Genomic DNA, 16,839 nt, shown 5'->3' on the forward strand with positions numbered 1-16,839 from the left:
TGTAATAAGTGGGGGTGTACGCTCGGCTCGGCACGGCGCCTGTGTTACCGAGATAGCGATGAACGTCTGACTGTTGGCGTCTGTCTAGGTTGTATTCAGTCAGTGGAGCTCCTGTGTTTTCTGTTACCAAGATAAACAAGATAAAACTCCAGAAATGTACCTGAACACACCTCATTTCCAGAACACCACGCCCATCAGTGTAGATATATTCAGAAGATCTGCTGCTGTTTAAACCAGGCAGGAGGAAGGAGTGAAAATAGACTGTTGATGGGGTAAAAGATAGCAATGGGCACTGTGAGTGTAAGATAGGGTCCTTAACTTTCTACATTATGTAAAAACTTGTTTCTATGAGAGATTGTAAGAGTATTTTACCTTTTTACCATGTTTCTGTCTGGACTGGCTGTAGAAACTTTTGACTGGCATTCCCGTCATTGAAAATGCTAGTTTTTGAATTGTTTAAACCCAGGAATTGTCCTGATACTCATAATGCGCTACAGTCTTTAAGTTTCCTCAGAGCTCTGCTCCTGTGTGGACTTTAGTAACTAGTTTAGCAGATGTAAATATCCTTTAAATGCATTGTTTCCCCTTTTCACATTAAAATAATTATTAATATTAATATATTTTATAATGTTGAGGGATTTTAATTCCCATAACATGTGTAAAATGTGTGTGAGCACTTAAGGCTCTGGCCACTGTCCAATACAGCTGCTGCAGTGCAGTGCAGGTGTTTTAATTGGTTAATTAACACAGTTGGATCCTCATCTATTAGCAGCTTACAGCTCGACAGTTCCATTACCCAGGGATATCGAGTGTACACCCACCTGTATGTATCATAATCATAATTCAAACGTGTGTTTTGCGTGTGAATAAGAGGCTACAGTTGATTACAGCTGATGCGTATTTTCTGCACTATAAAACGCACTTAAAATCCTTTTATTTTCCCCCAAAATCATCAGAGCTCCTTATAATCCGGTGCTCCTTATGTATGAATTCTATCAGTCAGGTATTAAGGAGCAGTAAAGACACTCCACTGAAGTACAGAGTTATACAGGAGTTTCAGTTCAGTTATACAGCACCCAGACTGGAGCAGCATTAGCATTAGCTGCTAGCCGTGCTAAGCGCTATTTCCTTCGCTGATCAGAGGTAAGTATATGAGACTGTAGTCTGCGTGTTTGCCATGTTAAAACAAGCTAAGTGGGATGACCTGCTAGCTAATATCACCCTGGCTCACTGGAACACTTACGGTTCCTTAGTGTATCTCTGTTGGGTGGCATTAGCCGCTAATGCTAATGCTAATGCTCCAGCCTTAGTGCTGGAGAAATTTGGAAGTCTAAGCTTACTGTAAATAAACAGTAAAACAAATCACCCAAATAAACAGTTTTAAGGAGAGAAATCTGTGTAGATTAACATTCAGCACTCGATTAACTTTAAAAGAAAATGTTTTTTTTATTATAGTTTTGTTTACTTAGCGAAGCTTTACTTAACTAAGTTACCAAAGACCTGCTGAATAAGAAGTTCTTTATAGTGTCTCTTACTGTAAAATGTGCCTTATAATCCAGTCTTATGTATGAAAATAGACCAAAAAATAGACTTCTATTGAAAGCGTGACTTATAATCCAGTGTGCTTTATAGTGTAAAAAATACAGTACACTTAAAATAAAACTTTTTAATTTACATTATCCTTAATATTTTGGTTCAGAATAACCCAATAAGTCCAATAAGCTTCCTACAGTAAGTCAATAAACTAGTTTCAAACATTTTATAAGATGTGAATTTTTATTTTTTTCATGAACATGTTTCTGTCTGGACTGGCTGTAGAAACTTTTGACTGGGATTCCCACCATCTTGTTTTCAACTAATTGTCCCCATTTAAAAAGATGGGACTTACCTTACTGCTTTAGCTGTGTATGCGGTGGAGTTGGTACCCTGACAAAATTCATGACATTGTCTTTATATATTTAGATGGACATTAATTTAATAGAGAATAGGCACAAAAACAAACAGAATACATGCATACAGTTTATAACACACAGTACTGTACACATGTGCAAATTATATGCAAATATCAAGCACTATAAATATGCATAGAACAGAGGAACATGCATGATTTATAGGTGATAAAGATACAGATGGGTTCAGTATCTGTAGCCTGTGTTCAGGGGTTCTGTGCATGGGGATGCTGTGATTGTATCGTGCAGGTGAACTGAACTCCTCAGGGCTGCTCTGGTGCATGTTTAATATTTTCTGCAACTAAGCAGCAACTGCAGAGCAGCCAATCTACTTCCTGTTTACACCAGCACATGCATTTAATCTACTGTATGTGGAGGATCCTGTGATATGTCTTTTCAGACTGGATGGTGTGGATGGAGATGGAATATTTAGGCACATTATGCGACTAGTAAGAAACAGGGGTGTCACCATGTTTTCCTTCTAATTTGCCACCCAGTGGCGAGACCTGTAAAGCTAAGCTAAGTTAAGTAAACAAAACTGTAATTCCTAAACAAAACTGTAATTCCTAAACAAAAATGTAATTCCTAGTGCTGGATTTTAATCTACACAGATTATGCATGAGTAAAGCACTTCTGTGTCTTAACAGTTAGCTTAGATTTCCAGATTTCCACTAAGGCTTGGTGCAGCAGCATTAGCATTAGCAGCTAGCCATGTAGGCAGCATTTAGTAGCCATGGTTAGTTCTACTAAATGCTGCCTGACAGCAATAGACTGTAGCTTGTTTTAACACAGTAAACATGCAAAATACAGTCCAATATACTCACTTCTGCATGGCTAAAGAGCTAGCCCTTAGCACGGTTAGCGGCTAATGTTACTTCTGCTCCACAAAACTAAACTGAAACTCCTTTATAACTCTGTATTTCAGTGGAGTGACTTTACTGCTCCTTAATACCTGACTGGATTATAATTATAATTTTAATAAGTGCAGCTTATAGTGCAAAAAATATACTAGTCAAATAGTATGCACTTGTTACAGAATGCACGTGTAGCCTGATTTTTGGCACGTCAGAGTGTCTTTGCTATCGTAACGACGGGAAAAGTACACCTTGCTCAGCTTAAAGCATGCAAAAGGCGTGTACTAATTATCGTAATTAGTTGTAGGTGTGTTTAAGTCGTAAAGTTAAATAATACTACAATGGGAGTTAGCAGTTAGCGATGGATTTTCAATTTAAACTGATTTGATCTTAAAAAGGTGAGGTTTCCTAAAGTAACATTTTTTACAACAATCAATTCATCTAGATGATTTCTACATGACCTTTGACCCGTCAGTGTTTGTGATATAAGAGTTTAAACTGATTTTAAAAACTGAAGATCAGATGTATTTAGTTGTATTTAGTTCCTGTTTGGTGTTTTCTCCTGAAATGCAGTGAATAAATCAGCTCTATCAGACGGTATAAAGTCTGTTATCAGCATTCTGACATCATTCTCACGAGCCGTGACCTTTTATCTCTAAAGTGGAGTTTTGTCTTTTTGGATATATTGAGCTTTAAAAGAGTGTGATTTAGATTTACGGGCATATCTCGACCTCTTGTCTTGTTTTCTTTCTTATTTCTTTATAGCTTTAATATGAATTATTTATGGACCACAGGCAGCAAAGTAAAGTTTTAGAAGTTTGTATTGTAGTAAACTCAGCTGGAGAAATGAGCTCAGACAAAGTTCAGCTGTGATTTTATTAAAATAATATCATTTTTTGGTGTCAGAGCTGCCCTTGTGAAAAGGAAGTATAATTAAGAGCATTAAAGGTATGTTCAAATTTGGTAAAGAATACTAAAATTACATTTTTAATTTAATATGCTTTATAAAAATACACATTAAATATACTTTATCTGTATTTCCTAAAATGTATTTTTAGAAAATATGCTTTAAATTATACGTTGTGTTGATAGAATATATATATATATATTTATAGTGGAATTAAATACTGCTTAAAGTGCACTTTGGAGTATTCAAAATTATGTTTAGAAAACACAAACTTAAATCTACCTAAATTTGCAGAAGTTTTACGAAAACACACTCAAAAACACAACCTAATGATTTTATGTTATATTTAAAAATAGCTTAATTACAAAATTACAAAGAAATGTACTTAAGTTAACATAAGTTGTTTCAAGATAGTAAATTTAGTATGTATTTAAGTAAATATTTTAATTTTAAAAAGTATGTTAAAAATATACTTAATACACTTTTCTTTTAAAAGATCTAAATAATCTAAAAATAGACATCGTGAATTAGAAAACATAGAACATAGAAAGACACATGTTGGTTAAAATAATCTTTATTAATTATTTGATGAGCTGTTTTATAGCTGTAAAGGTAAACCACCAACAGGAGGAGAGAGACAAATAAGAACAGATTTGTACTTAAAAGAAGACAAAGCTCGTCTCTGGGTCTGTATCATATATTCATACCTGTCAAGTCTCCCGTTTTGGCCGGGAAACTACCGTATTTTACTCCTCTTTCCCGCTGTCCTCCCGTATTAGTATTTTCCCGTAAATTTCCCGTATTATATTAAAATAAAAAAAATATATATTATTGAGGAGACAGGGAGCTGACTGCTCTCTTAACCAATCGTGCGGCCGGTTCAAGGAGAAAGTCCCGCCTTTCAGGAGAAACAGCCAATCAGCTTGCAAAGGAGGGTCAGTGTGGGGAAGACACAGGCAGCTAGTCGGAGCAGCTGATGTTAAAACAGATCTGGATATACAGAGATTTTTCTAAAAGAAAGGTAACGGTAGGCTAATCATGTAAACTGTGATGAGATTTTTCTGATAGCTGCTTAAAAATACTCGTCTCTGAAATAAAACACACAGATTAAACCTTTTAAAATAAAATAAAACAGCTTGAACTAGAAATGTTAAAAATTAACTAAACTGATCAGGGGTGGAGTGATCAAAAGATTCAGTTTGCAGAATTTGTGCACCCTTTGTTCAATTTTAAATCCATTAAATAAATAAAAAATATATTATAAAAAAGAGTGCATTTATGCCAAAAAGACATTAAAATCTTAACTTTTAAAAAAATATTTGGAAAAGGGTTTTTAATTTGGCTGTATTAAAAGAATGACATATGTAGGAATGTCCGCAACATTTCAGATTCTGATAATCTAATTGTGTGTAAGTGGTTCACATGTTGTTATTTTAGATTTTTTTTGTAAACCTGTCTTAAAATGTAAGGGATACTGAACCTACGTTGGGCTGGTGGGACAACTTTAAGCGGACAGAGGAAAATATCCCTTATTTTTTAATCTAAAATTTGACAGGTATGCATATATTGCAGTAGTATCTATTCATGTTTTCACTCTGTGTGGAAACTGTTGTGATGGTTTGGGGGACTTTTATTCTTTTATTGATCGGTTTCCCTCCAAAAAAGCAGGAAGTGAGATCCCAATGCTTCCTGTTTGGTGCTATTTAAGGCCTGTACGTGGCAGGTGGGTGGATTTAGTTTGAGAGCCTGAGGAAATGTGTGATTTGATTAGTTTTGTTTTGTTTTGTTAAGTGACTTTCAAACAATAAAAGTCATGGGATATCAGTATGTAAATCAATCAGAAAGTGTTACTTACATCTGTATACGTTGCAAGGTTTTAACTTGTTGTCGAGTTTTGAACAGATAGATGTTAGATGTTGGTTAATATAATCTTTGTTAAAAAAATAATAAGTTGTAGAATACATGCAGAAAAAGAAATAATATTAATAATAATATTTATAATAATAATATTTATTGTTTGAATATTTATTATTTTTATTGGCCAGAAATTCCTTAAGATGCACAAATCTAAGAATGACAGAAAACTTGCTAATCTGTGGTTGTTTATTGTAGTGGGAGGCATTCATCTATTTATTCAGTGTGGAAACTGTTGTATTTGTTTGGGGGGGGGCTTTTATTAACAGGATTCTCTCACAGAAAGCAGGAGGTGACATCATAACACTTCCTGTTTGGTGCTATTTAAGGCCTGTGCAGGCCATGTGGCCTGACCGTAAATATTATTGATAGTTGGAAACAGGTTACTAGTGATGTTAAGTTGGGTTTTTGTGAGATTTAATCAAATGTACAAACTGATTCAGACATGCTAAAGGTTATCCTCAGGTCTGTAAATGGTGAAACTGGGAAAAGAGATAAGCTTATCTGAATTTCCTCCGTTAGTCTGTTAAAATGCTTCGTTTTCAATTTCACAACTCAGTCGAGTGAGGAGTTTAAATATAAAGGATTTTTCAGTGTCGGACTCGAGCCCGACATCATCACTCATCACTCCTGCAGGCGGAGGGTTCGGGCGGAGAGCGCCGGTGCAGGAGATGCGCTGCTGCTGCTGCTGCTGTTGTTGCTGCATGTAGAGTAAATAAACAGCGCAGCAGATGATTGGCTGCGAGGAGCTGTCTGGGTTTACGGATGTCTGCCTCTCCGGACGTGAACTGAGTGTGAGAAATCTGTGCTCTATTAGAATACTAATGCTTCACCCCGAGTCTGGCCTGAACACCATCCATCCATCAGCCCGGCGTCCCCTACTCCATTACCCAGACCTGTGGGAGGCAGGTGACTCCGCCCCCCGGCTCCTCGCTGTGTCGGGTTCTGAGTCTCAGGTGTTTCTCTGAGCCGGTCGTATTGTACTGCTGTAATCACCTTCACCATCTGTCACACGATCAAACTGTGGGACTTGAAAAAGGAATAGAGAAGGTCTCATTCCATAGTTTTCTCTTGTATTTTAAGTCTTGTCTAGTTGTGTCTCTAGTATGAATGAAGTCATGTGAGCTTTTTTCTGTGAACAAAAAAAGAGGAGTGGGGGAATGGGGACGTTAGGATTACATGCAAACATATATCACCTCTGATTGGCTTACAAACAGCACTGCGACACCAGGAGGCAGCGAGATGAACAACAGTTACAGTACAAAAGTTTTTACACTAATAACAGTCTTTATAATGTCATTTGTTACTTTACAACATGTATAATAATGCCCTGCTAAGTGCAGTTCAGTCACTGACCTAGTCTTAGAGTCTCTGTAAAACACCAAATCCACCGGAGATCCTATTTAAACCTATAGTTACTTACACACAGAGATGAGTAGAGTCCAGATCCAGAAAGTAACTAGTGTGAACAGAACTGTTCTAAACATCTAAACACCTACCTATCTCAATTGTACTTGGCTGGTGGTGTTTTTCCTCCATAGACTAATTCTAACCATTTGTTTCTTAGCTCTGAATTACTGGGTAAAGTATATAAACACTGATGTGTTATTTGCACAAATAACACAGGAATGAACTGCATGCTGTTCCTAGCGCTGTTAGTTATCTCCTATCTGACGAGACGGAGTCGCCGCCCGGCTTTTCTTATTTTTTGTTATTTTCTTTTACTAGCTGCTGCAGAGAATGAGGAAGAGTTTCATCATGTGCAGCATCATAAACAACTCAGAGAAACCCTGTTTTTCACAAAGAACAAGAGGATTTTAGAAAAAGGAGACCTTTAAGTGGTCTGTCTTTGGTGGATTGCTATTGTAACAGTGCAGCTACCTGGATGTGTTCAACAAACTCTTCTCAGCAGAGGAAACTGAGCTGCTGGTTGACGCTGTGAAGGAGCTCCAGCAGCTCATTTACGGGAACAGCAATGTTATTTTATTTACTATTCTGTTTATTGTTGATGTAAAAGTTGGGTTTGTGCTGCTGCATTGTCAAGGTAGCAATAAATGTCTGACTGTTGACTGTTGTCAGGGTTTAAATCGGTCAGTGGAGCAATGCGCCAGAAATGTACCTGAACACACCTCATTTTCAGATCATAACACCCATCAGTGTAGATATATTTTTACACACCTTTGCTATTTAAACCCTCGATGTGTTTTGCTGATATATTGAGGCATTTCTACGTTTTTAAGCTGAGAAAACGATTAAAAATGCATCGCGGGGCTCAGAGGGTTAACTGATTGTAAAGTGTGGACTCTGGGGTGGTTGGGTCGTTGTTCTGAGGACTCTGAGGATTTCTGAGAGTGTACAGATGAATAGAAACAGCTGTGATTTTTTATCTGAAAGGAGAGTGAAGCTTGTTTTTTTCCTCCTTTCTTCTAAAGATGAAAGCTTCAAGTGCTCTAAACACACCTGATGGGGATTGTGTTGGTGGTGCGCCAGGTCTTAGAGAGCTGCTGGATGGAGTCCCATTTCTTTCTTTTATATTTTTGAGGACTGTAAAATTTCCCACATTCTCTCCTCCTGTCGGTTCCTGTGATGAGTTTTAGTGAAGACGGGGGGGTTTAACCTGAACAACATAAAAACCTCACAGATAAAATCCACGGCTAACTTGTCTATTGGGTGGTAATTCCAACTCCAGAGCCCTTTTTATTTATTTATTTATTTTTTTTTACTTTTTTTTGGGATAATGGATCAGGGGGACATTAGGATAACATAGTTAATATTTACATAAAATTGTGTATAATAGGCAAACAATAAAAAAAAAAACATATATATTTCGTGCTCTTAGACATCACAAATTGCAAAAATTAATTTCAGGGAATATATATAGTCCAAGATTTTACCAAATTAAAAACCTGGAATGACCATAAGCCATCGAACCAAGCTGAACTGCTTGAATATTTTTTTTTCACCAGGAGTAAAGCAGCATAAAGTTATCCAAAAGCAGTGTGTAAGACTGGTGGAGGAGAACATGATGCCAATATGCATGAAATAAAACTGTGATTAAAAACCAGGATTATTCCATTAAATATTGATTTCTGCATTAAGTACAGATTTGTACCATGAATCAAGCCAAAAGGTACATTCAGTATTCTGTATTACTGCACTGATAAATAATATATATTTTAATTGCATAGTTTTTTATTTAAAAGCAAGACAATTTTGGATCATGAAGTTCTAGACACATATTCAGTTGATGATAATATTCTGATAAAAATCTTTATAATCTTTACTAAGATACAGCCCCAGAGACAAACTACATACTACAAATAGTACAAATCTGTACTTATTTTTCTTAGTATGTAAATATAAAGCAAGTTGTTATCGGTTCTTTATCTTTTTTATTTCGTGAAATTTCTGCAGGTTTCTTGCAGATTCCTGTCTGACCTCAGTATCGACTGATCTAATCAGATTTATCAGTCTGGCCTTGATGTTAAAAACCTCACAGAAACCCGAGTCTCCATCATCTCACCTCCGTCTCTCTCTCTCTCTCTTTTCTCTTTCTTCCTCTGTAGATTCCTCAGATCAGTTATGCATCTACAGCTCCAGAGCTGAGTGATAACACCCGCTACGACTTCTTCTCCCGCGTGGTTCCTCCAGACTCCTACCAGGCTCAGGCCATGCTGGACATTGTCACGGCCATGGGCTGGAACTACGTCTCTACTCTGGCCTCAGAGGGGAACTACGGAGAGAGCGGAGTGGAGGCTTTCATCCAGATCTCCAGAGAAATCGGTAAGTTCTGCTGGGTTTATGTCTTTTAATGTTCTGCTGAGGGAGATCTTCATTACCAGAGAAAAGAAAAGAAGGTAATGATGATCTTCAGCCTTTATCCCTCTGTAATTCTATAAAGAACGGATAACTTTCTGGAGATACGTTCAACTACTTTGTCTTTTTCTTCTTTACATTATTTAAAGTTGTGGTGTTGGGGATAATGGAGGAGGGTGAGGTGTTTGGAGATAATGGGGAGGGTGAGATGTTTAGAAGGGGTGGTGTTTGGGATAATGGAGGAGGGTGAGATGTTTGGGGATAATGGGGAGGGTGAGATGTTTGGGGATAATGGAGGAGGGTGAGATGTTTGAGGATAATGGAGGAGGGTGAGATGTTTGAGGATAATGGAGGAGGGTGAGACGTTTGGAAGGGGTGGTGTTGGGGATAATGGGGAGGGTGAGGTGTTTGGGGATAATGAAGGAGGGTGAGATGTTTGGAAGAGGTGATGTTGGGGATAATGGAGGAGGGTGAGATGTTTGGAGATAATGGAGGAGGGTGAGATGTTTGGAAGGGGTGGTGTTGGAGATAATGGAGGAGGGTGAGATGTTTGGGGATAATGGAGGAGGGTGAGATGTTTGGAAGGGGTGGTGTTGGAGATAATGGGGAGGGTGAGGTGTTTGGGGATAATGAAGGAGGGTGAGATGTTTGGAAGAGGTGATGTTGGGGATAATGGAGGAGGGTGAGATGTTTGGGGATAATGGAGGAGGGTGAGATGTTTGGAAGGGGTGGTGTTGGAGATAATGGAGGAGGGTGAGATGTTTGGGGATAATGGAGGAGGGTGAGATGTTTGGAAGGGGTGGTGTTGGAGATAATGGAGGAGGGTGAGATGTTTGGGGATAATGGAGGAGGGTGAGATGTTTGGAAGGGGTGGTGTTGGAGATAATGGAGGAGGGTGAGATGTTTGGGGATAATGGAGGAGGGTGAGATGTTTGGAAGGGGTGGTGTTGGGGATAATGGAGCAGGGTGAGATGTTTGGGGATAATGGAGAAGGGTGAGATGTTTGGGGATAATGGAGGAGGGTGAGATGTTTGGAAGGGGTGGTGTTGGGGATAATGGAGCAGGGTGAGATGTCTGCTGATAACTTTTATAGAGACGTGGATTTCATTTTCCAGCAGGACTTGACACACTGCCCACACTGATTTTCTGAGACGCTGACTTTTTTTTTTTGGCTGTAAGCCATAATAATCATCGATAAAAGAAATAATCTCTTAAAATAGATCAATCTGTGTGTTTAATACATCTATATAATATACGAGTTTCACGTTTTCAACTGAATTACTGAAATAAAGTAAATAAACGTTTTAATGATATTTAATAGGGCTGGACTAGGCCCACCCTGCCATCAGTGTTCTTACCTGTGGTCATTTGTGAACCCGCCCCCTTGTTAACTTCTCCGGGTGTTTCTTGTCCTGCTTCGTTTGTTTCTGTTTCCCCAGGGCGGGGCTAAACAGGGCAGGGCTAAACAGGGTGGGGCTAAAGGAGGGCGGAGACAAAACAACAACAAAACAGAGCCATGTGCTAAAGGGCTCATCGTTAGTAACACAAGCAGACCAGGGAAAACAAGCAATAAACCAAGAAAATATTAAACATATTAACATATTAAATCTTATATTTTATTTTTCTTTGCTTTTTGCACAGAAAACTGTTGTTCAGTCATGTTGTTTTCAGTAATAATTAATATCTAATTTCAGTAGGTGATGCTCTGTGTTATTGATGGGCGACAGCAGTGAGTTAAAGGTTAGTACGTGGTTTCTCGCTGTGATGATGGGAATCGTATTACTGCTCTCAGACTCAGACTCATCCAGCAGCAGCAGAATCCAGCTGTTTCCCCTGTTTAACAGCTCTTTAAAATTCACCATCCGCAGCTTCTGCCCTCCCTCCCGTCCTCTGTGTGTGTGTGTGTTTATCACATCATGTAATACAAACAGCTGCAGTGTGGACATACAGCACCGCTGACATTTTCCAGAGCAGACACTGGAACAAATGACTGACCTGAGGTCTGTATCTGTATCTCTACACCAAACTAAACAGAGAGAGGAGAGAGGTCAGAAGAAACGGAGGAAAAGGTTGAAGGATAGAAGAAGAAAGTGGCCATGCAAGAAAATATTGATATATCAGTGTACCATATTTTTAATATTATCAGCCTGTAGCCTGCTGCTAATCTTGGTAGCACTGCTGGAGCAGCTTTAACATTCACCGCTAGCCGCACTAAGCACTGGCTCTTTTACCGTTCAGAGACGTGTAAGGTGTACTTTTCCCGTTGTTATGATAGCAAAGACACACTGACACAACCTTACTATAAGCTGCACTTAAAATCCTTGAATTTTCCTAAAAAGCGCTAGCTCTTTCACTGTTCAGAGGTGACTATATTGGACTGTAGTCTGTGTGATGAAGCGCTAGCTGAAATTGCTCTGGTTCCTCAGTGTAGTGCTGTCGGGTGCCATTACTAGCACAAACCACGGCTAGAGCTAGCGGTTAGCCCATATATTAATGCTGCTGCACCCAGCCTTAGTGTACATCTGGAAATCTACATTTACTGTAAATAAACAAAAGAGCTTTACTCACCCAAATAAACAGTTTTCAGGAGATAAATCTGTGTAGATTAACATCCGGTGCTCTTTGACTTGAAAGAAAATGTTTTCTAAGATTGACAGTTTTGTTTACTTAACTTAGTTACCCCCTGCAATCAAAAGCAATTTTAAGAATCAAAAGAGAAGAAATGTAATTTGCAAATTCAAAACAAACAGAAAAAAATATATATTTCTGTGGATTTTTTTGTGGATTTTACTGATGAAGTATGATTTTTATAAACTGCCATTTTGATTGCATATTTTATATATTTCTGTCAACATTTTGCACAAAATGAACTCCAGAAAAATCTCAAATCTCTTTCTTAATTTTAGATGCATTTTTACTGTGTATCGACTAAATACTCTCAATCAGAAACAGCATGTGAGAAAATCCAGCATTTTGTTTAATTTTTTTATTTGTTTTTACTTTTTCACAAAAAGTACTACTACTGTCACTTCAAAACATCAAAACATCTAAAACATCTAAATATCCAAAACATCTTTACTACATAAGCTTTATTAACACTGCACATTCCTGTTTATCCTGTTTAGCGCCACCTAGTGCACCTATAATCTGATCTGGCACTTTAGGGGGCCAATCAGATTTCAGGCCAATTTCCCTATAACCCCGCCCCTAAAACCGCCAGTGTGCAGACTAAATAGCAGTATTGTATGTTTATGTACTTTATCACAATTTATTGCAATATGTTGAATTGTAAACCCTGTAATACGTATTATACCGTCAAGTGTTTCTTCCAAATACTCATCCTCTTTCAGAAACGCTGTTTTATCTCATTTTTCTTGTCGTGTCCAGACTGCAGGAGCTTTATTTTGTTAATTTTGTGTTGTTCAGCTCTGGCTTCGCCTCCACGAGATGTGGATTATTGCACAGAGACAAAGGATTTAACAAGTGTCCAATTAACCACTAAACTAATGTCACACAGCAGCTAAATGAAGAGTCAATAGGCAACAATGAGGCTCTTGTTCTCGCTGTCGCTAATAGAAGAAACTGTTCTAATCCCTGTTTCGCTTCCTTGCTCTTCAGTAAAGAAGCTTCACATCTGACCAAACACATCCTCCTGTTTTATTACACACTGACCCCGTATTATCTAATCGATTCGCCTTTTTAATATGCACAATATTTTATTCTTAAAAAGCTCTTATTATGGAAAAGCTCATTTTGCTTATATAACAAACTGCAACACCAATTACCAACTGTGGTTCATGTGGTGCAGTGGATAACACCACTACCTGCTGGTGAGTAAAGTGCATTTAAGTATATTTTTTTGCACTTCAGGAGTCCAATCATAATGCTCTATAAGACATTACAGTGAGGCATAAAAAGAATATGAAAACTCACTTCACTTAAAGTCAGTAACGATTGTATATAAGGCTTTATAATGTGTTACGCACTTCCATAAAAGCTTAATTTGAGACATCATAGCTGCATATTATAATGCATTATGTCAAAATATACCAAATCTGTGTTATAGTGCTTTACAACACTACATTGTACAAGGTACTAATGAACAGATATTATAATGCATTATACACCCTTTTTTATAGACCCTTATACTTGTAGTTTTTATATGTGTTATGAAAGTCACTGAAGTACTTATGAGCTATTGTACAGGCTTATTACAATACATTATAAGGTATTATGCATGTCATATAATGCATTATGAATACAGTGTTCATAGGAAGTTTTACTGAAGTTTAATACAGAAAAAAATACGTCTTTCTTTCTATGAATGCCATCTCTATTAGACTCTATAACCACATTCATAACATATTATAATGCATTCATAAGGCATTATAAACATGGCTATAAATATTTATAAAAAGGCATAACCCATTATAGCAATGTTTACTAAGCATTATAACTTGTGATCATAATCATACATTATACGCTGTGCTTATAACATATATGTGAAAATAGTATATAGCTATCGTTAATAATATAGTCCCAAAATGAAAGTCTGGCACTTTACTTAGAGTGCACAAAGACCTGTTATAATACATTATAATTGACAATAATTAATATTATATTCAAGACAAGAATACTTTATGAGTGGTTAAAATATATATTTATAGGATTATTGAGGGTGTGTTTAAAAGTTGGAAGCTGTTTTAGTCATAATTCATTCTGTAAGCAGGGACTGAGTTTCTTGGTATCGATGTATAACATGTTATAAACACAGCTATTAATGATTTATAATCACAGTTCATGATGCATAATAAACATGGCTATGATTAATTATAATTTTTTATAAATATGTATAGCCGTGTTTGTAATGCCTTATGGATGCATTATAATGTGTTATGAGTATGTTTATAGAGTCTTATAGAGATGACATTCATAGAAAGTGTTACCAAAAATACTTTTAAATATTTGTCCTAGATTTTTTAACGGGCCAATTTAACCCGTAACATAAATATCTGCAGAATATCTGCAGGAATGTGCGGGGTGAACTCATTGCAGGTGAATAAAATAGAAATATAGTAGGGGTTGATTTTTTATAGTAGAGTTATTTGATTGTGTGGATCAGGGGATGATGTAACGCTGTGATGAGCAGATAGATGGATGATAGCAGTAATGGTGGTGGTGGTGGTGGTGAGTGTCTGACGTGCTCTGTGACGGCGCGAGAGAGAGCGAGAGAGAGCGCGAGAGGAGTACAGCAGCTCTGCGCGAGGAGACGGAGTGCCAGCGCTGATCACATCTTCTTACCCAGTCTCTCTGTGGACCTGATAATGAGGCCTGACATCATACTACAGCTCGTCCTGCTGGAATCACATCAGCTTCCTCTCGCAGAGCGCGAGAGCGGCGTGACAGCTCTCATGCTGGCTGAACTCAACTTTCTCCTCCTGCCTCCCTTTACTCAGCTCTCTCTGCTGGTTACAGTGCAGGAGAGCTACAGGTCTGCGGGTTTGATCTTCTCGAAGGTCCAGCAGCAGCAGCTGATATCAGTCTGTCTGTAGCTGATGATGAGGTGCATCATGCAGTGCACTCTGGGATGCTGATGCCCCCGGAGAACATCCGGACATGTGTAATCTCACCGCGTTCATCATCCGTACAACACTGTACTGCTTTCTGTATCTACAGAGAAGAACAGCTGAGCCTCTGAACCTCGTGATTAATGTTCTCAGCGGACTGCTGATGAATTCACTATACTACACTATACTACACTACACTATTCTACAATTCAGTACAGTACACTACAGTACACTATGCTGCACTGCACTACACTATAATACAGTAAATTACACTATACTACGCTATAATACAGTACACTACTCTACGATACACTACACTAAACTACGCTATGATGCAATACACTACACTACGATAGAGTATAATACACCACACTATAATGCAATTCAGTACAGTACACTATGATACAGTACACTACATTATGACACAATACACTACCTTACACTACTGTACAATACATTACACTACACTATAATGCAATTCAGTACAGTACACTATGATACAGTACAATACACTACACTACACTACACTATAATACACTACAGTACAATACACTACACTACACTACATTATAATACACTACAGTACAATACACTACAGTACATTATAATGAAATACAATACACTACACTACAGTACAATACACTACACTACACTACACTACACTATAATACACTACAGTACAATACACTACAGTACATTATAATGAAATACAATACACTACACTACAGTACAATACACTACACTACACTACACTATAATACACTACAGTACAATACACTACACTACATTATAATGAAATACAATACACTACACTACAGTACAATACACTACACTACAGTACAATACACTACACTACATTATAATACACTACAGTACAATACACTACACTACATTATAATGAAATACAATACACTACACTACAGTACAATACACTACACTACACTATAATACACTACAGTACAATACACTACACTACATTATAATGAAATACAATACACTACACTACAGTACAATACACTACACTACACTATAATACACTACAGTACAATACACTACACTACATTATAATGAAATACAATACACTACACTACACTATAATACACTACAGTACAATACACTACACTACATTATAATGCAATACAGTACACTTCACTACACTACACTGTAATGCCATACAGTACATGCCACTATGAAACAGTACACTACACTGTAAAACACTATGCTACAGTACAGTACAATACACTACACTACAACATAATGCAATACAGTACAATACACTGCTCCACAAAACTTTACACTACACTACACTACGCATGCGTAATAGTCACATAGCAGGACGTGTGATATCACCTAATGCAATGCACTTAAACACGTCCTATTGCAATGTTTTGCTGCTTGACACAAGAAGTAGATACACAGCGCTGTCTCTGTGTGAGTGACAGACTGCTGATTTAGTTGCATTAGTTGCAGCCCTATCTGAGTCCAGATCATTTTCAGGAAGGTTACTCCAGAGTTTAGGGAGATTGATAAGAGAACATTGTCAGGTATATATATATATATATAATCTGAAACAGCACCACTGTAGGGTAAAGCCTGAAGTTTCTACAGGGCTCAGTGTGAAAAATAAAAGCGAGACATGCAGGCCGAGCGAGGACATCACTGCTCATTAATTGAATCTTGTTATTATTTAGTTTCTGGGAGTCGAGCGCCATGGGCAGCTGGAATTTCTCTGATTACTCCAGAGAAGCACCAGCTTCATCTTCTTCTATAAGCCACTGCGGATTAAGCAAGGAATTAGCATAATGTCATAGTGTTTTTTAGCTACTGGCACT

General features: G+C 37.6%; 1 protein-coding gene across 1 annotated transcript in view; it reads left to right on the plus strand.

Moving 5' to 3' along the window:
• grm8a (glutamate receptor, metabotropic 8a) overlaps nt 1-16,839 on the plus strand; it is a 330,011-nt gene that overhangs the window by 112,960 nt on the left and 200,212 nt on the right. The window contains exon 3 of the mRNA XM_022666576.2: nt 9,191-9,407. Within this exon, the coding sequence (XP_022522297.2) occupies nt 9,191-9,407 (217 nt within the window). The remainder of the gene's footprint in view (nt 1-9,190; nt 9,408-16,839) is intronic.

This window comes from Astyanax mexicanus, chromosome 2 (assembly GCF_023375975.1).
Source record: "Astyanax mexicanus isolate ESR-SI-001 chromosome 2, AstMex3_surface, whole genome shotgun sequence".
NCBI classification, from domain to species: Eukaryota; Metazoa; Chordata; class Actinopteri; order Characiformes; family Acestrorhamphidae; genus Astyanax; species Astyanax mexicanus.